A 25680-nucleotide genomic window follows, 5' to 3' on the forward strand; every position below is an offset into this window, starting at 1 on the left:
TCATATGCCACAGCATCAAGTGAAAGGATATTCAAGGGAGGGGAAGAGGTGTGGATTATTTCTCCTTAGGGTAGTGTGAAAGAGTCAGTCAGTCAGTCATGGCCAGGCTTCGCGAACGAAGATTTGGGAAGGCACTATCCACATTGCTGCAGGCACGCTGGTGCTTATGAGGCCAATACGTGATCTTCATACCTTGAATCACATGAATCTAGAAGGGTTCAGATTAAACCAAGTACTGCTAGTTACAGGATTGACATGATGGCAAGAATCCCCTTGTCTTTACTAGCAATGCTCTTGCAGCCACTAGAATCAGGCTAGACCTTACATTGAATGTGTTGCATATCTATTTTTTATTACTTTTGTAAGTTCTTCTACAGGAAAATTTTCCCTCCTTGAGGTTTCAAGGAATACTACCTTATAATTTTAGGGATGAAATACAGTTTTATTATAATCATAAGAACTTATTAATGAAAAAAAAGAAAGTTTGAAAGCATGTTTGGTTTTGTTTTAGTTTATTTTAAGTGAAATGAGGGACCTCTTTATAGTTTGGATACAAGGATTTCCCCTCCATTTGCTCTTTAAGTCCTTGAGCTTGTTGCTCTTTGCTCAAGTTTTCAGAGAAACTGAAAGTGACTAGAAACTGATTTTGAAAATATCTTTTCTCCCCACTGTTTTGTTTTGTTTTTAAATAAATTTCCTCAGTTTGATCTATCTGTATAGAGAAGTGTAAATAATTCTTACTTTTTTTTTTTTTTTACAATTTTCATTTATCTAGAGAATTTCTAAGACACATCTTTCACTCATTAGATGTAGAGATTCTTGACCAATATGTAAAGTCAGAGGACACTACACAGAGTTATCCAGCTGAGAACCAACCTATTTTAAATATAGCTTATCCTTAGATTTGTGCTTTAATTATGCCATGTGTACAAATGTTTTTATACATAAAAGCAACCAGTATGAACTTACTGAAGTGATGTACCTGTCTTGCAGTCAATGTCCTCAGCCCACTAATGGTGTAAATATAATCAGTTTTCATCTGCTGGTTTGAATGGAATTAAGTTTCTGTTCAAGATATAGCTGTGATACTGCATTGTATTGCACAAAGGCAGTTTCTACACTTCTACCCAATGTCGTATCACTCCCTTTGCACTGCAGAATTGGGATGCTGAAAGATTTAATTGGAATCCTTCTCGAGCATATAACAACATAGTCTTTGTAACCAGTAACAAATTTGCAAAATATTTTTATATGGTACTCTAATAATTCAATACAAATAATAACCAAATTTGTAAAAGAGGCTATGTTTTCATCTTGAATATTCACTACTTGTATACACGGTAGCTCCAAATGGACAAGCACAAAAGGCAAAGGCAGGTTGCAACCTTCCATTACCTGTTCATATGCTTCACTCAACATGTATACATGTAAGGTTTCAGCCCTTGTGAAACAAGGCTGCGGTTCTCGCTCCAACCCTATTCACAGTCTTTTTCAGCATGTTGCTCCAAAGGGCCACGTCAGACCTCGATGATCAGGACGGTATCTACATTCAATGCCATACTGATGGAAGCCTATTCAACCTAAGGTGACTGAAGGCCCACACCAAGACTTTAAACCATCTGGTTCAGGAGCTGCTTTATGCTGATGATGCCGCCCTTGTTGCACACATAGAAGCAGCTCTGCAGCATTTAACATCCTGCTTCGCAGATGCTGCTAAGCTCTTTGGGTTGGAAGTCAGCTCAAAGAAGACAGAGGTTCTCTATCAACCTGCACCTCAGGAAGTCTTCCATCATCCCCACATCACCATTGGCCAATCAGACCTCAAATCAGTTCAGCAGTTTAATTACCTAGGTAGCCTCATCTCCTCAGATGGTAAGATTGACAGAGAGATAGACAACAGATTAGCAAAGGCATACAGTGCTTTCGGAAAGCTTCATAAAAAGAGTTTGGCGAAACAAACACTTGAAGAAAAGTACAAAGATCAGTGTTTACAGAGCCATTGTGCTGTCTACTCTCTTATATGGATCTGAATCATGGGTCATCTACCGCCACCACCTGCGACTCCTAGAACGCTTCCATCAACGCTGCCTCCGTACAATCCTAAACATCCACTGGTCAGATTATGTGACCAATACATCTGTTCTAGAGCAAGCAGCAATCACAAGTACTAAGGCCATGTCGCTGAGAACACAGCTGTGTTGGGCAGGGCACGTCTCAAGGATGAAGGACCACTGCCTCCCTAAGATCTTGCTTTATGGTGAACTTGCCACCGGCTGCCGCAAGAGAGGAGCCCGAAGAGAAGATACAAGGACTTCCTGAAGCAACATCGCAGCCTTGGCCATACTGATCAATATAACTGGTCTACTCTGGCTTCCAATTGGGAGGTCTGGAGACACACTATCTTTAACGCTGCTGATGCTTTTGAGAAAGCATGCAGGATCACTCTTGAGGAGAAAAGAACGCAGAAAGAATCGTGCCTTGGAGAATATATCTCCTAAGGAATCTTTCTGCTGTGCCTTTTGCAACCGGACGTGTCTATCTTGTATTGGCCTTTTTAGCCACCAACGCGCTTGTAACAAATGTGGGTAGTGCCCTTCCCAAATCTTCATTCGCGAAACCCAGCCATGATGATGATGATGATGATGATGATGATACATGTAAGGTTTAAATTTAATGCATACAAAGACACTAACCAGATGACAGTATCTCTTTTAAAAAATCTGGGACTGGTGATTTTTGCATGATGAAAATATAGAAAGTTAGAAGTGTAGAAGTTTCTGTATAGGTCAGACATTTCAAGAACTGGAATCTTTCTGCCCCACTTCAGGATAAACAATCTGCTACAGTCTTATTGGGAGAAATGGTATACCCTAGTGTCTTGCTTAGCTGCCATCTCACATTCCCTAGGGGCTTGTATATCCTCTGTGACTGAGATTTGCACAGCAATGTCAGGGATTTGGATGCTCAGTTCCCGTTATTGTTGCTGAGGATCTAATCCCTTTGTTAAGGGATGTTAGTTCTTTCTGCGGATTTTCTGTCTTTTGGCTCTGTGGTTTATGTTCCCCACCTTTCAGTATTTCCAATGAGTCTTCAGTCTGCTCTTGAAAAGGCTTTTCATCGTTGGTGCACTTTATAATCCTTCACAGAAAGCTCTTCAGTGGCTATGGGAAAGCTATTTCTTACAAAGTTGTTACACACATATCTACCTCAAAAGCCTGGAGAAGCTGTACTGAAGAAAAGCAAGCAGGAGAGGTAGCAGAACAGAAATATAGACTACTTGGATAATACCAGAGACCTCGGGACAGAAACTTCTGAGGAAGCTGCAAGGCTGTCCGAATTAGAATAAACTATTTGGACTATTTTGGCCCCTGGAGCACAGTAGAACTCCCTGACCTATAAATTTGCATCTGATCTTCTCTTTCTCAGGGATGCTCCTTCCTCATGTTATGTACACCAATATGAGAAAATAAAACAGTGCCAAGACAATTGCTTAAGCACTGGTCCTCCATCTTCCCTATTTAACTGTTTTCAGATTAAGCATAAAAGAATTTAACCATGGATGCAAGGCACACAGTCTTAATTAGCCTCCAAACCAGAGAACATAACCTGGCTCTTCATTCACTACAACACACAAAGCCAGTACAGGCAAAGGTTAAAATCTCACTCTGTGACATTTAATCATCTTTGCAAGGCACACTTAGGACAGCTGATGAGAAGGCCTGCTGCTCTGTAATGACTTCATAGTTAATACATTCACATATGTGTGTCCACATGTGCGTGCGTGTACACAAAATGTTTATGTCAATGGATGGAACAGCTACGGCATTATTTTCAACCATATTCAAAAAGGCAATCCAGTACAGAGGACCAGCTTCAAGCCTTTGACTTACGACTCATGTTTTTAATATGGTTTTATCTGTCTATGTTAGTAAGTCATAAATATGAGAATAATGCACTAAGAATAACCACAGACACTCACTTCTATGTTATTTCATTTTTGTTCCGTATTTAAAATGTCCACACATCTTCACACATTTCCCTCCTTCTCACTGTCAGTCACTGAGGCTCTCAGTTACCCAGGTGAAAAGGACTGACACATTCTAAATTGTAAAGGTTTCTTGTTCTGCCTTGTTGAAAGAATCTGAGGACCAACTGGAGCAAACACTTGAGAAAAAAGTCCTTGGTGCTTATACTGAGACAAGCCTCCACGTCTTGCTATGTATCTGCAGTCACAAAAAAACAGGGAAAAAAAGACTTCTAAAGCGTGTCCCCATATTACTAAACATTCTCTCTTTTCCCTTCTCCCTGTTTTCTTCATAAACACTTATGTCCATTGGTCTCAGAGAATTAACAATTTGTAATATTCCATAGTGTTAGAATCAGCCATCTTAAGAACAGTGGTGGTAAATCTTCCTAAAAGTTTTAAATTTTCCTTTCTGGATATATGGAAGAAGCTGTAATAGCAGCTGTAACAGAGTGTGTTCTGCCTCTCACTTCTTTTCAGCATTTCTTGAAAACACACACACACACACACACACACACATAGATACACACAGTTGTCTCACAACTAACCTGCACAGTATCTACATAGGACTGCCATGAGCATGCTGAATGCTTTCAAGCACATAAGCACATCATCCAGTGATGCCTGGAGATCATGATGCAGATTTGACTTTCAAGCCTTCTAAAAATACTTCTTTGGGCACCACTGCATGCCTGCTTTAAATGCCCAGTTCTCATAGTCAACACAGAACTGAGCACAGAGTTTTATGTTCATTCACTCTCCAAAAAAAAAATTTCTTTTTTTACCTACAGATACCTTTTGAAATCTTCAATGATACTTGCTGAAAGGGCACAACCTTTCTCTCAAAAATCAAATTAAATCTAGCACTATCTTACATTAACCAATGAGTGAAGCCAATGAGTTTCCATACAACTTGAGGTGCAATTGGATTTGTATTTCTGTGAATCGCTGGTCAGTCCGTTTAAACACAAAACAAAAAAACATATAAAACATTCCTTACTATGCAAAAGCTAAACAAACCTGCCAGAATTTAATTGCACAAAAGGATTTTGAAACCTAATTTTCTGACTTCACCTTGGGATTACCTGGATATAAAAATACAATAAAAATACATCAATAAAGCGTGACATATAAAAATGCTATTCGTGTTCAAAGATGAAGAAATCATATTTCTACTGTTTCATATCCTATATAATCTTGTTGACTTCCAAATGCTTCACACCGTTGTGCACAATTTTGCCCCACATACTGTAAGAGCACCATGCAGTAGAAACACAGTACAAAAGTGGCTGCCTGCTGCCTGCTGTATCTGATATTGCTGATACTTTTGACAGGAACATTTATTAGACCATGTTAGCAGCAGACAAGAGATTCCCTCTGATACTCGTAACTGTCTTCAGCAGACTGACCATATGTTGTAGACATGTCGAATAAAGCAGCTATAAAATATCTGCCACAAGCAATCACTTGCTACTTTCTGAGAAATTATTACAATCATGGCTTGAGAATGATCAAAGAAATTAAAAAAGGGGCCACCATTTTAAAAACAGTTAGAATGAGACCATGTCCTACATGAAAAGCACATGAAGTGGGGTAGTCTGACTTCGAATTCCAGGAATAATCTCCCTTCTCTTCACCTCTCCACTACAGTCTAGCTTGGGATTACTGAAATCAGTAGGATTTTTTATAATTTATTTTACAAAGGGAAATTAATTTTTCAGTTGTTCTGATGTGTCCAGGTCTTTTGAAACCAACATCTAAGTACTTATACTAGCTCATAGTTTTAAAAAGCCTTGTATGGAAGAGCAAGAGAGAATAAATATTACTAATTCACTTCATGAGGCAGCCATAGTAGTCATGGGGAGCTGCGATGATTTTGTAGTCACAGGGTCCTGGGCTGCATCGGTGTGGTGGCATGGCACGATTTTGCCTCTCACTGCCCTTTAAGTAAAACCACTGATTTGTAAGAACTATTTTTGTATAGAAAATACCCATTTCATAAGTCTGCAAACACCAGTTTAGAAACTTCACACAGTTTTCTTTTGGGACTTTGTAACTTTGACATTCATTACCCTCTTTGAAAACACAGAGATTACTTATATATAAAACCAAAAAAGTCACCTTCCTAACGCATACTTATGATGTTCCAGAAAAATTCTAAAACTTCAAACGGATTTCAGATTAGCATCACAATAATATGGTGGGATCCAATCCCAACTATTCTGTATTTTTTAAACCAATAGAATGTCATACTTAACATTTAATTGTTCTTTAACTAAATAAATACAATTATGATTTTCCTGTAATCTTTCTGAACAAGATGAGAAATATACCTCATACCTACTCATGCATTTGTGCAATTACTGATGGGGTTGTTGATGGAAGATTAGAATTTCCCGGGTGAGTTGCTGATCAATGAACCTTGTCAGTGTATCCAGGGATAGTTGGAGTGCTAAAGGAAACAGTTAAAGGGGGGTGGGAGTGGAGAAAGGGTAAATTAAATGACTAGAGGCTTGAAATATAACTTATGGGTCAGTTCTGAAATGGTTAGTGTTTATCAAAGATGGATGGGGTAAAACCTTTTCATAATATAATCCTTAGTCCTTAGATTGTATCAACTGGCATAGCTTCTTTAAGGTCAGGGAAACAACTTAATGATGATCTAGCTGAAAATCTCTGGTTAGACATGGTGAAAGTGATTTCTTTAGAGACTTTTTTTTTTCCCAATTAGTTTAGGTTTAATATCTGTATGATATTCCTGATTACAAGCAACATTCAATCATAAAGAAGAAATGGAGTCACAGGGTTTGCAGAGACCACAAAAAGTAAGAAAATATACTTTAAAAATGTAATAGAGATTTAGCTCATATTTAGTTTCCACCTTCAGTATGGAATTTAGATAGCAGGCTTTATGCCAACAAGTATGATTTCTCATAAGCTAAACCACAAATGGCTTTCCAAATTATTCTATAGTTCTCTAAATTTCCCCTAGAATTTATTAAAATGTAATATTAACAACACTGCTAAGACATATCTACTTAAATTCTAGTTTGAGTGCACCAGTGGACTGAGACAGTAAGTGCCACATCTTGGAAAACTAAAGCCTTTTGTTAATTCTAAAGGTAAGTTTTAGTGTGGAAATGAAAAGCAGAGTTCCTTAAAGAGATGGAGTAAAAAAATTCTACTTATCTGAGGTAGCATAACAGAAAATTTTGATAACAACTACTGCAAGATGAAGTGAAGATGGACAAAATTCAAGAAAAAAATAGGTACTAATATGAATTCAGACAAATAATCCATGAATATTAGAAATAAAAAAAATATAAATTCCCAATACGGTACTTTTTTTGCAGTTCAAAGTTATTCAGAGAGTATCATCAATATTGTTCTATATTGACAGCTAAAGATAGGACACTGTTGAAGTATACAGACACAGATTGCCCATACACATGGAGATAAAGGCTCATGACAGGTTGTTGCATCCACTGAATCGACTAAATATTTGGCATTATACACCTTGTCTCCATTAGTCCCTTGTGGGTCTTCACACTGTATAAATAATAACAGCCCTCCTTTAAAATAATTTCTGAGGTACTTTTTTAGTTCCCCTGTACTCTGGGTAAAAATAAACAGTTCCTTTGATTATAAAGTGCTATTAGTTTCATACAGCTGATCAGCTACTTCTCTGCAATTAAGTTCAGCATAGGATGCAAAAATGGGAATATGTGAGTGATGCGGTTTATCAGACTTTGTGTATCTTTGACTTGAGTACTAGGAAACTTGGCTCTGAAATTCCTCCCCAGAATAGCAGAGGTAGTGACAAAATGCTGTATCTACTAACCAGGGTTATAATAAAGGACTGTGGGTGAACTATATTTGCCATGGGAGCATTGGGGGTATATGTTGTAGCCTTTGTAACCATAGTTAGCAAAAACACCATCTAGGTCTTTGTCTTATTTTGGAGTAGCCTTGCACTAACCCATACATTCATATACTGCTACGCTCCCTGGGCCATGCTCCAGCGTACGACCCTCCAGAGAAGATGGCTTTGTAGAATCAGTACAGAAGTTTTGCAGCACTTGGTGAGATGTTGCCTATAGGGAATCACCAATTATTTGGCTGAGGACCTAACAAATCTACTGTCTGTCTTGACAGCAGCCACACAGGCACAACAAGTAGGCTTCAAAATCTAGTGCAGCAGTAGAACATATTTGCAGAATTGGCCAAAATTACTTGCATCCATGTTTGCTTTTTCATGTCAAAGCAGACAATTGTTAGGTTATGTGCAGATTAGGTCACTCTGTAGGAAATTTCTTCTGCATATCAGGATCCCACCAAGGGACACAATGGATACTGGGTGGCTGTGAGTATAAGCACATGCATCCATCCAAACCTGAAAACATACCTGCTACCACCTTGAAGGAATCAGTCAGACTCTGAAAACAGTTTTATTACCCTGGTGATGGGATACATCACAAGTTACATCTCTCCCATGTCAAGGAATTCCACTGACTTCCTTGAAATTGTATGGATGTCACACAGAAGAGAAGCAAATCACAACAAGAAGCCCCATATTAACTTGCAATATTTAATAAGCCAAATGTAATAACTATACAACTGTGGAGGTATTAGAATATATAATGTGAGGCATCTGCTTGATAAAAACTTCTCACCTTTAAAACTTGCAAAAGTAGAAGAGAAGATGAAAGCATCGGAAATGTCCAAACATGACCCAAAAGTCAGTCTGAGAGAAGATACAAGATGAAGATTTGTTGCAGACTGTCTGTTAGAAGCAATTGACAGAAGTTGGTACATTGATAACACATGGGATGGATGTAGATCTAAAAGAGAAGAGAGGTGGGCATGGAGAAGACAAAAGTACCAGGAAAGTAAGTAAGCTTACACTAAAGTAAAGCAGCACTGCTCTCCTGGGAACATGCAAAGAAGATGCAAAAATGTGCTGCGGTTATGTAGGTGACAAGGCAGAAGAAACTGAGGTTCAAAAAATACTCCCCTGGGTTTTTGTTTTTTTCAGTCATGCTGTCTAGCTCTTGTGTGCTTTCTCTGATGAGCTGCTAAGCCATACTGCTGCTCCTAAAGAAAACAACTAAGTGCCAAGCTACCACTGGGCAACACATAAAACTCCTCTGTGGTTATGCTGTCGTCATCAAGCTTTCTTTCTCTAACCATGACATCTCTCTTGTTCATGCACTTCCTTGTTATCGTCCTAGCAGCTCTTAGTCCTGACAGTGAGAAACATATAGTGTTGACAGTTGAATCTGTCTAAGCACTAAGATTTTCAATTGGACTGTAGTGATTCTGAGTGCCTCTGCTTTGGTGTGCCTCTGTTTTGTATGCCCATAGAGTCATAGAATCACTAAGAGCTGAAAAGACCTCTAAGGTCACCGAGCCCAATTGTTAACCCAGCCAAGTCCAACACCAAACCATGTCCCTCAGTGCCACATCTACACGTTCTTCAAATATCTCCTGGGATGGTAACTCAGCCAGCCTGTTCCAGCGCTTGACAACCCTTCCCATGTAGAATTTTTTCCTAATATCCAATCTAAATCTCCTCTGGTGCAACTTGAGACCATTTTCTCTTGTCCTATTGTTTTTTACCTGGCAGAAGGGACCGAGCCCAACTGCCCCTCATCTAGTTTTCGGGCAGCTAGATAAGATCCTCCCTGAACCTCATTTTCTCCAGGCTAAACAACCCCAACTCAGCTCCCTTAGCTGTTCCTCAAAAGACTTGTGCTCCAGACCCTTCGGCAGCTCCATTGCCCTTCTCTGGACATGCTCCAGCACCTCAGTGCTGCTTCTTGGAGTGAGGGTCCAAATCTTGAACACAGGATTGGAGGTCCAGCCTCACCATCTTGAGATGTCTTTGAAGACTTTTATTTCCTGGTAATGTTCAGGAAAAGCAGTGTGAACTTAATTTAGTTGGCCCTCCATACTGATATTTAGAGCTATTTGAGATGCCTTAAGGTATCTGAGATAATCCCCTATCTCCCAGGATTCGCAGGAGATACATATTTTTCTGAAGCCTCATCTGGCAGTGATGGTCTAGGGTGCCTCTAGGTTACTGGATGCCTAGGTTTGCCATGTAAATTCCGTGTCAGCTGTATTTCAGGGAGCAAAATCAAGATTCCCTCAACCTTGGATCTAGCACTTCAGCTTGAGCAGTGGAGGTATCCAGGTCCTTTGTGCAAAAATTCGGTCAGGTGAAAGGAATTCGGTAGATTCTTACCTTGCACTTCCAAGGAAAGAGTTCCTAACATTTTGCTCTTTCTTATAAACACTCCTGTATAAATATCATAGAACTAAATCACCATATTAAGTTATTAACTAGCTCTTCTTGTTACTGTAATTATAAAATAGGCCTCTCAGATCTCATTTCCAGTACATAAGACTTGTAACTGTCTTCCACCTTAAATTCCCTTTCAGGAAGACTGACATGCCACATGTTTGTGGCCCTTCTTGATCCTATTTATCTCCATGATCCTACTTGCTAAACAGAATAACCTGTGATAAAAATGCCTCAGACATGATCCTGTTTCAGGAAACTCAATGCATGACACTCTCTTGTGTCGGGAAAGACTATACCTAAGAGTATTTGTAAAGTTAAACCAAAGTGCTTCATGCAGAGAATGGGACTGACAGGATTTTTGAGCAGTGCATTATAAGTTGCATTTCATATCCTTCTCCCTCAGCCATCAACACAGGATAGGGAATGGGTACTTATAAACGGATTTGGGGTTTCTAAAAGAATAAAACCATCACAATGGCAACTCCCTGGGAAAATTTTGAATCTTGTTAACCTGATTTTGTTTCTACAATTTCAAACTGTTTTATTCTGCTTTCAACTTTTTCAGCCCCCCATTTTTAGTATGGGATAATAATTTTCAGAAACAGTAAAGCATTTCAAGCCAGCAATAAAATCTCATTTGAAAAATGTCAGAGTAGGATATATCAGCACACCCCTGCGCTCTGCCTCAAGCTCACCAATGAGTCAAACTGGAAAACAACTAAAAAGGTGTCCATGCTGGACAAGCTATCATTTTCTGAAGAAAAGATACATTGTGAGAAAGCTCTTAGGCAGCCCATGTAAATGACTGTGCAAGGTGCAAGGCACCACAGGGTCCTCTTCCCAGCTAATTGTGCCTGTGAGGTTTTTATGATAACTTGAAATTATAAGGGATGCATGCACACAGTCAATTGGAAAATGACTACACTGAAGAAATATGACCAAAGTCACTACAGATATACTGATGTGATAGTAGCATTTTGCTCAATGTGTTTGAGAAACCATGATTAAAGGGGAGTTTCAGAGAACGGCTTTGTGCAAGAGCTGCAGGACTTGAAACACGACTTTACCTTCTTAGAAACCGTATATATTAAGTTCCCATTTCAATCAAGTGCTTTTGGTCAGATCCCGTCCTCTCTCTGACACAGACAATCTCTGTGGGCTTGAACAGGTCACTTCAGCCTCATCTGTTGATATCTTTCAAAAACCAGTATTGTAACCTATTTACCAGTGTTCTGGCAATGCATTAGTTGATGTTTCAAAGGTGCTGCCAAGTAATTAACACTTAGTGAGAATGCACATGCATTGTGTAAGCACTGCCCTCTACTGTGGATTATGAGAGCTGAGGAATTACGAGTACCAAATTTTAAAAAGCTAATGACTGTCAGATTTTTTACTTAACTGTGGAGACAAAGGCTTTTAATCTAGAACAAGAAAACATAATCACTGTCCTGCTTTTGTCAAATTTCAAGAAGCAGGTTCCAATAAGTACCGCAGTGAAAGCCCCGAAGTTGTTGTGCTATAGTATAAAAGACATAGGAAAGAGGAAAGCACAACTCAGACATAACACTTGATTGATATGAACCATTGCTGCACATGCTGGAATGCACTAAATGTGCTACACTATTACTGCAACAAATACAGCCAGCTCACTAAAGGTGTAAGTGAGCTCTAACCATACCAAGGAGAGGAATTATTTACGCCTAACATACCAGGGCCCTGCCCATGAATACTACAGAGGAAATCCCCATCACCAGCGTGGGAGGCTTTTTTTTCCATTGACCCTTAAAACACCTGCAGAACTAAAATACCACATAGAGCATAACCTTGTTTCAGCAGCTGCTTGGAGAAGAGGTCAACAAAGAAAAAAAGCTGGTGGCTCGGAGTGGAGGGGAATTATAAAAAATTATATATATATATGTATATATATATAAAGATTTTAAAGTAAAAAAGATTTTAAAGTAAAAAAGAACAGTAGATGATTATGTTAGAAATACATATGAGACAGCAAAAGCACTTTCTCTACGATTTGCGAAATTAAGTTCAAAATACATTTCTGAATAAGAAAGAGAATTTTTCAAAGTAGTTGTTAGTAACAAGAAACAATTAATTGGGTCATTACTTATTTTCACTTTTTAATAACACGGAACCTCTCAAAAGTGCCCAAAGGATTTATCAGTCAGTCTTCCTGGAAGTCACTGTAGCTGTGATGCAAAGTTTCCTCCCCTGTACAACTTGCCCAAGGGAGATGAAAATACAGTGTTTCTCCAGAATTTGGACTGTCCTGCTCTTCCTTGATACACATTTGGGTTGGAGTGGCAGCTACATGCAGGAGATCAGATTGTGATGTTTGTGGCCAGGTTTTCACAGGAGCTTAGCGATCAACGTGCACTCTTTCAGAATTCTGGTTTTCATGTGTGGTTGCTGAGCTATTTTTGAAAGCCTGTCTGCCTGCACGAAACATACTTGTTAGCACTCAGTTGCTCATCTACCTAGTATATGGTTAGTTAAGTGACATACAAAACCAAATGCAGTATTCATCTTCCACAATTAAATAAATATTATAAGTAAATACTTAATAATCAAACCAGTAAGAAACAAATTAAAAATAACCAAGGAAAACAGACATAATCAATTCAGAGTTTAAAATCTTGTAAAAGCAATCACAGAGGTTGCAGTTTTGCAAAATATATGAACAGATACTCAATCCTGTCCCTGTTCAGGAAATCATGCTAAGCAGGTACCTTTAACTCACTGATTCCAATGAAATTTACACTTCATGAGTTTGAAAGACAAGAAAGCAAATATGAGGGAGGTTAAAGTTGGCAGACAAGTAGAGAAAGTAGGAGAAAACAAACAAGAAAAAGAAAACATGCACAAAAAAAATTGGTACATTTCAAAATGCAGCAAAAGACATTTGAGCCACTGGACAATTGTTGTTTAGTAAATGTAAAAAAAGCAACATATGATGAAAATACAAAAAAGCACCAATGCATTCAGTTTGGAACCTTGCTATTTAGTGGCACAAAAAGATGAGATTCAAGCCTGCAACACCCGTGCTCTGAAAATGTAGTCCACTCAATGAAAACTCTGTAAAACGAGATCATGCTCTTAAAAGTCTAAAAGTGTAATCTCAAAAGTGTAAAAGTGATTACACTATTTACAGTGAGATTGTAAGTTTTAGAAAAGATTTTTGGAGATCTGTTGGTGAAAAAGGACTGCATCAGAAAGAGATTTTCAGAGTGTTCTTTCACAACAACTTCCCAATTTTTTGACTGTCTCTTTACAAAAACCTTGATTTCTGTGTTACCCTTGACAAAGAAATGACAGAAGATTCCAGCTTTTAGGCATACATTGCAACATAACCAAGGATGAAAGAGAGGAACATGTTAATTTTAAAACAAATTCAAGAGTGCATATACAAAACATGGATATTAAGAAAGATGCTACATTCCAGGGCTGGAACAGACTTCAAGAGATTATGTCACTAATGCCTTTCCCCTAAGACAGGTTTTAATGTAAGTCTGTAAGAGAATGAGAAGAACTGAATTATGATCCAGGATTTTCGGTCAAGTGCAAAGATGAAGCATCTGACCTGAAAAGCCACAGCTCACTTAGGGAAATTCCCACTGATCATCCTAGACTGCTACCACTTCACAAACATAATTATAATTAATAAGTTCAGATTCATAAATTAAGCACTTCTAGATGAATCACAACACCTATGACCTGGCTTTTTATGCATGCTGAAGGCTCTCACAGCTATTCCATGTCTGAACTACTGAGAAAAACTGGATAAAACATTACTAAGATTCCCAAGTCTTCACTTACATCCCAGCCTAACTTTTAAGAACTATGGCCATCATTTTGTTCTAATTAATATTATTTAAACCCAAGCTTCAGCAAAGCACCATTTCAAAAGCTTCAAGATTGGAGTTCAGTTAAAAAACAGCAGAGACTTGGGCTCAATTTGAATTCTCATTCCTAACTGTGCTACAGATTCCGAATGGGATTTTGTAAACCACTTTATCACACTGTACCTGGATTTCCATCTGTAAAACTTCCAAATTGCATGGTAAAGGACTTCAGAATATTATCTAGAGTGCTGGATATATGCACAGCAGCTCTTCACAACATTATTGTGAAGATCTTATATTAGGTGCTTTTAGGCTGATCTACAGCACAAGTCAAGACTTTTTTCTTTTTTCTAATTCCTTAAGAAAAAAGAAGAAAAACAGAAGATGGTTTCCTGTTCTGCCAAAAGGAAGAGAGGGTGGGTGCAAGGCTAACATACAAAACATGCCCAGGTTCACCACTCTTCCTGTTTGTCTCTGCAGTTACATGACAGATGACTCTTAGCTACTTGCAGCTTTGCTAATAATTTGAATGTTGGCAACCACTTTCTTGCATGGTCTGGGGAAGAATAGTGCCTCACTCCGGAGTAATGCCTGAGCACCAATACTGCTGCCCGAGGGCTACAGGCAGGAAGTGCAGCTGCTGGTCCATGAGAGTGAAAGTGACTTATCTACAAAGAGGTTTTTATACTTTACATCTACAAACCATATTTAGGCTTCTAAATTCAAAACATAGACCTAACTTTTCAAGGATTTTGGCGGGAGTTTAGCAGCCTTATATCTTTTCACCTCCTTCCAGAACTACTGACAAACACACAAAGTGGGAAAAACAAATTATAGGCAACAAGTTTTATGCCTTCTGATTTTCTTCTTTCTTTTGCTCAGAATCATAGCAACCTTGATGTCTGAAAGTCATAGACAGAGAATAAATGTGAAACACTTGATAGAATTTTCCAGGTGGAATTGAGTTTTTCCCAGCTTTGACATGTCAGAATCTTTTAACTCTCAGAGATCTTGTTGGTTGCCAGAAATCAATGAAACCTGTAGCCTCATTCACTAAAAAACAGAAAAATGAGATGCAGCATACCAGAGAAGGTAATACAGAACCAGTTGCTTGAATCCAACACAGTACCATATGCTGCAAATAGTTCCAGACAGGATGTCTGCCTGCAGCAGAGTGTACACATCAGCTTCTTTTCTTCAAAGTTCCACAGCAACAGCAATACAACGTAGCAGAACTAAGGGTTAGCAGCTCTGTAATTTCACTACAACTCAGACCTCTGTTCAGCACTATGTTGTATTCTCCATGTGCTCTACTTTTAAAGCACATTCATTTCTGCGTAATCATTTTATACTATTTTATGTTTCAATTCAAGCAGAAAAATTAGATGCAGGTTATGAGAAACCAGATGACTTGTGCAGAAGGTGAAATAAAACGACTGGAATGGGGCATTATGTCATAAAAGCTTGGTATTAATAGGCTCGGCTGCAGTACCATGGGTCAAATTTGACCACCTTACAATGCTTAGTGCCTTACTTTGCCTGTGAACCTACTGCTGTAATGAGTAAGGCTGTCTGAAGAATGATGGACTGTTTCCCACGTGTGTGACAGCATTTGATGGATACACATTCACCTTGAATACCACGTAAATAAATAATATGAACAGACCTAAGGCAAAGTTCAGAAATTCCAGCTACTTACAAGGCAGCTCACAACGACAAGAAATATTTAGCACATACTCTGACATAAGCAAATAAGATCCAGCATTGCATCTTCACAACAGAGAGGGCAATATTTTTACAGCTTTCGTCCCTCTGCTTTCCAAGTGAAATATTCCTTCTGTAGTTTCCTCACGACAATGAATTGTGCAAGACCACTGCAAGGACACACAGGAGAGACTGATGCAAAGAAAAATTCTGATTAGGTAAACAGAAAGTCTCTTTCCTCTTTTGTTTTATTGTTTTTAGTTCTTACTATTAAGCTGCTACCTTTTTCATTTTACTTACTCAAAAGTTTGCAAATTAATGCTTAATATCAGCTCAAGCTACTAAAGACAGGTTTAGGAAAGGCTTAAAGTGAAAACCTTCAAATTTTGAAGTTCATCATCTAGCTAAAAGTATGGTGTTCCTAATAGCATTCAGGGAGCTTTTGCACACTCAAAGGCCATCTAGTGACTAAAGTTAAAAGTCATACACTTTTAACATGGCAATATTCAAGTCATACTACCCATCAAACAGTGGCACAGGTATTTCTACGCAACAGACCTGTCCATTAATACCAAAGAACAGAAAGCATCCAAAATATGAAAGTACGGTATAGTTTGAAAAAAACCAATTTTTTTGGAAGTAAGAACTCAATTCAGAATGGCATCAGCAGAAATTCCTGGTACATACTACACTCAGAACCTTCTCTTCCATGTTCTACTCAGCTGAACCTTGAATGTAACACAAATCTACTTCCTGATGCTGGGCATTCACAGGAATGTCTGTGTTAGGTAGTCTCAGCATCATCAGGAATCAAAAGCCAGGTGTTTTGGGTATGATCCAGCAGATGTGCACAAGCTAGCTTCACATGGAACCTTTCTCAATTCAGAAAAATGGAAAGGTGCCCCCTGAGTTCCTAAAACTTGGTTGTGCAATTAGTCTAGCAAGATTAACAGCAGGAAAGATACTCTGATTTCCATCTCAGCCTAGGTCAGAGCCTGCTGATCATGAAGAGTTCATTATACCATGACAGTATATTGCACTGGTGTTACCACAGGCAGCTTTTACTTCCCAGGATGGGCACACCAGGGGTAGCTTTTGGTCTGATGATCAATTAATGTCAACTCTTTATGACCATTCTGTACAAGATGGATGGCAGGGTCACTTGGGCCACAGAACAACTCCTGGATAACAAAAAAAACCCCAAATCAATATTTCTGTTGAAAAGCATGATGTGTGGTCTTAGGAGCATAATTTCCCTGAAGCTATAACATTAATGTGATACAATAAATAATCGGGCCTTAATGTTCTATGACAAATTCATACTTAATCAAAACAGGTTGCATTTCAGCTTACTGTGAGACAAGTAGATGGATAAAATCTGTTATGCCGTCACCTCAGTAGACATCTCTCTGGTCATTTTGTATTAGCTTCCTTGAGTATTTTTATATATCTATTCTGGATGGTCCTTTAGATTTTTACAGACCTAAACTGACCACTTGAGGGAGTTACCACTGTAGGCCATTTACTATTGACTCAATTATTAAAAAGGACTCTCAAGGTTCAGCCTCGAATCTGAAACCCCGTGGTGCTTACTTCATTCATGTTATTAAAAAGAATAAAGAGTGTTACCCCAAATTTTTCCATTCCTTTCATCAAGATCAGATTTTTAACTGTTTTTTCTCCCTTCTCCAAGTAGCAAGAACTCAAGAGGCAGTATCAAAAACATGCTAATAAACAAAACATGCTGTGCAGTGCTTGTATAGCGAGACTTTGAAGTTTGCACATGGTTAAGTGGGATTAAGTCTACACAAGCATTGTCAATGTCTTCAAAATATACTGCACCAGCACTGTTCGGATAGAAATGAAACCAAAAATATGTACATTATTCATAAGACAGATGGTGGAGGCAGCTGAACTGTATACTGCATGCTCCAAAATTCTAATTATTTATTAAAATGGTCCACAAGAAAAAAAAACCCCACAGAGGTGAACTGCCCAGTGTGCTTGGCATGTCCCAAGATGAAAACAATCATCTGCTGAACTTGCAGGACACAACAAATGACAGCTCTACTACATATGTGAAGGCAAAAAAATGGAAATAGGATAGAAATGTGTCATCTCTCTCCTTTTGGCTATGCAGATAATCAGATTGGGATATTCTTACAAAGAGGAGATAACAGATTCTGATTTCTAGTTTACTGGTAAAAGGCTGGAGACACCCACAAGCCAAGGAAACATCGACAACTTGTTTCAGAAAATGAGAGAGGGACTGCTTGGGCTAATAAAATATGTAGAAAGTAGAAACAATCCAGGGACATTGTACATATACAAAGGGATATGATAGGTTCAAGAGCTTCAGTTTACACTGTTAAAGACCAAATGGCAATAACTTTTTTCTCACCAGACAGAACATTCTGACAGAATATTTATGTGGTCCTAAAAGGTAGGTCAAGGTTTTGCCCTTGGAATGATGCAGTGCTCATGTGAATTTGGTAAAATACTGTGGTAAATAATTAGGTTGGCATGTATGCTAAATGAACCAGTTCATCAGGGAGAATCTTACCTTTTAATCTCCTCAGATACTGGAACTTCAGTAAATTTCATAAGCATGTTTTCTTTAAAAATAAACTGCTTCTCTTACTGTAATACTTCTCTCATTTAGTTCTTGAGAACACAGGGCAACTTAACATCAGGTCTGAATTTCTCTCTTGGTCTCTCCCTGCAAGCAACTGTCACCGTCCATGTCTATATTTCTTTGAAAGAGTAGCATTCAAGAAACCATGATAGCATTTGCTATCTACCGATAGCATTTTTCTTCCACCCTGCCGAGGTACCTGTCTCTCCCATTGTATGCCTGACTGTGCCCAGTAACACACATGTCCACTGGGTTTGCCTGAGCAACTCAGCTGCCTCATGACCTGGAAAGATAGATGTGTTAGCTTCCAGCAGGGGCAAGAAGTCATCTCTGCTCCTTATCAGACTTGTCGAACAACCTGGTCCATTCTGCAATCCCCATGCCCAGCTCTGTGTTAAGCCCTACAAATAGAATAAAAAGTGCAAATTGGATATCGGGGCTTTGTCACCAAGTTCCCAGCTACAAATATACCTGCATAGTCAAATTCTGTGGTCCTCTCAAACACTGCAAAGAAAACTTTAGACCACAGAGAAAAGGGTAGAAAATTCTGTTGTCATATGAGTGAGAGAAGGGGACACTACAGGCAAACACTGTCAAGACCTTGTCTTCTAGCATTGAGCACCTTCCCTATACTGACTCAGAATACATGAAGGATAGTTCTTCAGCTGCCTCTTTCTCTGGCAGGTTATGATTCTCCAGTCTTAGAATGACCTTCATTGTCAGTTTCTTGCATTTGCTTTGCTGTTACAGAGCTTCCCTGCGTTTGCTTCACTCAGCAGGTGCAAGCGCCTGCTAGGGAAGTTCAAAGTTGTTGACTGCCAAAGCCATAGCACTACATCTTCTCACAACAGAGAAGCTCCTGTCTGCTGCAGATGTTTTATAAACCGCAGCTCATCCGTATCAAAGACTGCTTCTGTCTCCTTTTTTTACATTCATCCCAGACACAGTGGAGAAAGTGACTGTAGAATTTGCTTGCAAAATGCCTGACTGATCTCTCTTTCAGCACAACTTCCCCAAACGACTTAGCTGTGGAATGTCTTGGGACTTATATCTAGAAAGATTAGCAACTTGCATCACACGAAGTGCCTGCAGGTTGGTAGTTGGGCCCTGAATTATATAGCTAAAATCTGGAATTCATTTATGCAGTCTCATTAAAAATAGTAGCTAAAAACGAATCTACTTTTTATATCTATATTTACTCATTTGTAGTTCATATCTCAGCATCACAGGAAAACTAGTAAATGCATACTGTGTTTGAAGAACACTTACACGACTGTCCTTAAGAAATTTGTACTGGACTATGCCTGTTTCAAGGTTTGTCCAAGGGTTAAATTTGACTTTTTCTGACAGCTTCAGTGGAGTTGGCATTTCACTCTAATAGTGAACTTTATAAAAAAAAAAACTCACCACAAAGCCAACAGACAGTTTCTATCTGTGTTCTGGAACTACTCTCCATTTCAGACTACTTTCTTGACTGTAACCTGGATTACTGACTTGATGACATTCGGTTTCAGATTTTGTCTGTGTTCATTTCAGATATGTCCCTATCTGACAGAGTATATCTCTGTCTCTATCTGCTTTTATCTGCATTGGAATACTTAATGGTCAGATAGAACTGCATATCTCAAATATTCCTTCCCCTTCACTTTTGCAGAAAAAAACAGCTGAACAGTTCTGACTAATGTCTGAGGTCTAATTTCATATGTTAATGAAGAATACAGTAACTGAGAAATAAGAGTGAAAATTACATGCGATGGGCAAGAAAAAAAAAAGACAAATCATGTACTCTATTTTTTATCCTTTGTGGTTTCTTATGTTCTTTAGGGTTCTGTTATATGACTGCAGAAAACATAATGAGATTTAAAATGCAAAGTTTGAAGATAGAAACAAGGAACCAAAACCACTGCCTGAATTTATGACACTTAGAGATTTTTTGGTGACAGTAATACATATAAAGCATCTCTAACTATGCAGTAAGTAACTGCACTACTGCATAATAAAATGGAACAAGGAGCTTATTTACATTTCTTTACCATGTTCTAAGATATGTTTCCCCTCATCTATGAGCATGTAGCATGAGACACCATAAAATTTTGTTCTAGCTGTAATGAGCATCTCTCTATGAAAATCACTGAAATTGACTTCAATCATATTGCTTATTGCTGATTATGTCTATCTTTAGAAGCCCTGGGCTGATATTTCTGCTTTCCACAATTTTTAGAAGACAATTCTGAAACCATTAACCCAATTTTGCTTCATGTTATAAGTGGTAAATTTCCATTTTGATGCTGTAATCAATATGAAATGATCAGACTCAACCAGACTCAATGTGTAAGACATTGATATAAAATAAGAGAGTAATATGTACTTTGACTAACATGTGATGGCAGTCCTGAAGAACTTCTGTTCTCTGATCAGCTAGGCACTGGAATAGGTCTTTAAATGTGCTGCACCGCAACTTGTCAGGAAATACAAAGAGACACAGAAATATCCAGGAGATTTTCCAACTCCAGATTGACTTATTATTTTGGTTTGTAATAAAGTAGGTGCTCATTAGAACCATGGTATGTAGCTTCACAATTTACATAAATAGATTTTTAAAAAACATTAATTACCTTCAAAGATTTTTTTCTTTTTTTAGCATTTGAATTCCCATTGGAATTTGCTGACTAGTACTTCTTTGCTACAGCAGGGACAATGAAACATACAAACACTACTGCAGTTTTTATATCCAGTTCAAATATCGAGGGCAAATATGTTTTATAAGCTTTTTCCTTTAGGACCCTGGGGAATGGAGTTCATATACACATTTTATTTATTTGTCAAGCATCACCAATTTCTTTGGTGTTTAAGAAATAAAAATAGTAATTCGCTTTACCTTTGAATCATATCCTGACTCCCACTGTCTGTTCTGGCTAGTTTCCTCCTGAAGGCCTCCTGTGGGGACCACTGGTGAGGTTTCATATCACTGTAGTCCACCAGGGATTCAATAGCTCTTCCAACACTGGGCTGCTGTTCAGCATCTGCTATTGGACTCACAGAACCTGAGCAGGGATCTATTAAAGGCATAACATCCTGGTGTGGGAATAAAGGGTAATTCACCCCTACAGGAGGGGTGAGTAGATAAAATTTAGGGAAAGTATTACTGTTTTTCTCTTCAAAGCTGGAAAAGCCATGATTGCTCTCAAGACCCCTCACAACAGGCATGTACATCTTCCTTAACACTCTTGGATGCTGTTAGTGATCATCTTGTAAACTGGTTCAACTAGTAAGGCAGACTTTTCAAAGGCACTTGTTGGCCTTTCAGGTCCATCAGAAAATAGTCATTCTCTTCTATCATCCTTATGTGGCAGTAAACTTAAAAGATGCAACTTGCCCCTGTTTCTTCAAGTTTCTGAAGTTCCAGCTAACAAATCGCTGTAAAACTAGAGGTCATTCTCCAGAATATCGGTGCATAGAAAAGCATGGCAGTCGTTTAAGTACTGAATTCTTTCCTGAAAAGAGATTTATCAAGTATGGTACAAAAAGAGCAGAGCCATTGAATGTGCAGAATTTTTCTGTTTCTTGGTAATGATGGAAAACACCTTACAATGAAATGTCTCCTGCTGTGAAACATGGTTCACAAGTACCACCGCAACCCAGTCCTTCAAGGGACATACATAGCAACTTGCAATGGCACTAAAAATTACTGACTCATGTAGTAGAGACAAAATGAAGAAGTTTTCAATCTCACTGACAATTACATGGTGTTTTCCTTGAAGAATTTTAAAATAAACTATTCTGTTGCTATAGAAATCACAAACTAATTAAATTGAAACACAGATTTAACACAAAAAAATTATCAAATGCAAGCACAGAGAAATGCAAATCCAGAATACTTACAATTATTACTTGGAATAAGTAAAACACATTAACATCAGAGTTTTCCATGCAGCTCACTTACCTCCAGAGCTTTGCCAGTTGTTCTATCAGTAGACAAGTCCATTAATGTCTCAGCTCAGAATAAGCAGCACTCATTTCCTGATTCCAAGGTTGATAGTATGCATCTAGAACTCTAAACAAAAGCAGTCTGATTTAAAAAGGTCCTCTCCAAATGAATTCAATGTCAACTGCAAAGGTCTGGCTCTTCAGAAAAATCAGACTATGTTTATTTGGACAGCTTAATTCAGACTATGGGGGCCTTTATTTTATGGCCTTGTCAGGAGAAATTGGGGCAGAGAGTCTGATAATTCCTTCGTTTATGTTAGTCTCACACAGATGTAATTTCTCTGAAATCCTAACTTGCTGCTGATTAATACAAAATTAGAAATGAGCCTAACATTTATTACAGTACAGGTTTATAGTAATAAAAAGATGTGTTCTGTAATGCAGAATCATGGTGGGTCTTTTTTTTTTTGGGTAGTTTGCTGATGGAGCAGAATAAAGAAATAAATAAACACACCTTCCTTCTTTATCAAGGTTGGTTTCATATATAGATCACAAGAACTAAAATGTGTAAAAAGTGACAGCTGAGGATATTTTATATGCTGTATGGGCAGTGTAAGGCTAAGCCAACACTCTGAAGATACAGAACTCTATCTGATACATCCTGCTTTCTATCACAGTTGTACATTCATCTGAGTGAAATGAAACTTCCAAAATTTGACTTCCGTCAGTAACAAGCCTTTAAAATGCCGTACTGGTGTCTATATTTACTGACACTCTGTAATCTCCATACCCAAATATAATCAGTTTTACACTAGAAACTACATTCAGTGTTGCAGATTGACTTTTTCCTCCATACCTTCTTACATCCTCCTGGAAAGCTTTAGAAAGAGATGACAGGAGAGGTAAAGACATGGGAACCAGGTAAATCATAGGATGGAAGACATTGCAAGGATGACTCATTTTTTGTTGCATTCATTTTGTAGAGTGAAATGCAATTTAAACTTTACGTTAGATTTTGTTTACAGGGATTCTGTCCAGTTTATCTTGGGAAGTAAATTTGCCAAGGAAGGCTGAATTATTTCTTCTGTCAACATTCTGAAGTGATCTGTGCTTTTAAAGAAGCACATGGATGAATCGGTCACATGTCCAATCTAGTCCTCTTTGCTAGATGTCTGCCTTTTACTTTGTTTTAGGATTTCTGTGGAGCAGTCTTTTTTGCTTCTTTGACAAGAAACAGCTAGTTTCCCTCTCTGGCACAGTAACAACATACCAAATCTTTCAATAAAGTGACGTTTTCCTGTCAGACTTTATTTGAGAAAGAAAACTCCTTGCGTCTTCCCCCCCCCTTCAAAAAACTACGCATTAAATACTCATATGCCACAGGAACATGCAAGTGTCCTGGGATTCCAGATACTTCAATTGCTCTCTTGCAGCAGCGCAATGTAGATGGAGCAGCAGAGCTGTAGGTACTCATGACAGTGACTGGATCTGCAGTGGAAACTTCCTTGGTTGCTTTTTTTTAGGAACAACTGCCAGGAGTACGAGGCCAGTTCCTTATGTCTCTGGCCGGGTGCATTCCGCACTGCCACAGGCCTGGCTGTTTCAAAGGAGCTGCCCCTGGAGCGGTGAGGGATTGGGATTAAGTAACTGATCTCAGAGGTGGGATGATTTTGGATGGCGCTGCGGCGCCAGCAGCAGCAGATGTTTCCCTGGGGTTTGAGGATGTGAAAGCCTCCCCTCCCCTGCCTTCCCTTCCCTGCTTTCGCCAGAAATGCAGAGCTTGGCACTGTGGCTTGGAAAGCCCCGCCACCGCCTTCCCCACTGCAGATCCACGGCCGGGAACGATGTGCCCTGAAGGGCCTGGCAGGGCACGGGGCCTCTTCCCCCTCCTCAGGCTGCTCCTTCTCCTCCTGTATCACCTTCTCCTTCTGCTACCCATCTTGCCCAGACAACCAACCCAGGTACCATCCTGGGTGACGCAGCGCCGGGCCAGGGGTTTGAACCATAGGCTGCCCCTTCCCATCTGAGTCCAACCATTAACCCGGCACTGCAGAGCCCGCCACTAACCCGTGTCCCTTCAGTGCTGCATCTACACGTGTTTTGAACACTTCGAGGGACTCCACTATTTCCCTGACAGCCTGTTCCAATATCTGACCAGCCTTTCAGTGAAGCCATTTTTCCTAATATCCAGTCTAAACCTCCCCTGGTGCAGCTTGAGGCCATTTCCTCTGGTCCTGTCACTTGTTACTTAGGGGAACTGTCTTTGCAGCCTGGTAGTTTTAAAGTTGTGTTGCTGTCTGGGACATGCTTTTTCATAATACAGGAGCTCTGCCCTTTAGTATCCAGCTTTACCCCTGCGGGTTTAGTTTTACACCTGCTAGTGCTTTTCCCATATACATTCACCATATTTACCGGCGGGATTAAACTTCCTTTCCACATATCTGGAGATTAATGCAGGAAAGCTAAAGAATTATCTAATTTGTCTAATTTGACCTTCCCCCCCCCCCCCAAAAAAAAATGAGCAGTCAGTGCTGTGGGGAGGGGTTTTTCTCCTCCCTATGTATCAAAGAACCTGTGTGACAGGGTGGGCATAACACCACAGGTGAGTTGTGTGGGCAGTGAGTAGCTGGTAATGTTGGTACCCAGCTGAAGCAGCTGCATCACTTGGTCAAAGGCTCTGAGGTACAGAAATAGTTATGTGTTAGGATACCAAGACTGTACATTTCTGGTGTTCTAGTGCTGATTTTGTACCCACTGTGTGTATACTTGCAGCTGTCAGCAGCTACGGATGGGGAAATTCCATCATACAGCCTCCTGAGATTGGGAAGGGCCTGAAATGACAGTCTCTGCTTCCTACTGAGGTTTTGAAATTTCAACATGGTTAGTTGCTTAGGCTTTCTGATACTATTAAACTAGGTTATTTAATTTTTACATTAGTATGCATATGTGCCAGATTTTATTCTATGGCTTGGTTGTGATTGAGTTTCACCAATTCCTTTAGAAAGTCAAGGTCTTTTCCAGGAGCGAGATCAGAGGTGAAGTTCAAAGTTCTACTCCCTGACAAAAAAGGGAAAACCATATGCAATATTTCAGCATATATTCCCTGAAATGTCATAATATTCTTCTGTATCTGGTTTTAGTAGGCATAGTAGACATTGTCAGCTTCAGAAGAGACACTTCAATTAATAACACTTGGGTGTTATTAATATAATATTATTTCAAACTGATA

The 25680-nt window shown here is 39.0% G+C and overlaps 1 protein-coding gene across 1 annotated transcript; it reads right to left on the minus strand.

The window, feature by feature from the left end:
• Window positions 1-4100: 4100 nt before the first annotated feature.
• Window positions 4101-23363, minus strand: SPATA48 (spermatogenesis associated 48). Its single transcript, XM_032682950.1, is given in 7 exon segments — window positions 4101-4141; window positions 4144-4223; window positions 6369-6476; window positions 17635-17736; window positions 21403-21772; window positions 21775-21824; window positions 23308-23363. Coding segments are annotated over 7 exon segments (807 nt in total).
• Between the last annotated feature and the right edge of the window lie 2317 nt (window positions 23364-25680).

This window comes from Chiroxiphia lanceolata, chromosome 1, assembly GCF_009829145.1.
Source record: "Chiroxiphia lanceolata isolate bChiLan1 chromosome 1, bChiLan1.pri, whole genome shotgun sequence".
NCBI classification, from domain to species: domain Eukaryota; kingdom Metazoa; phylum Chordata; class Aves; order Passeriformes; family Pipridae; genus Chiroxiphia; species Chiroxiphia lanceolata.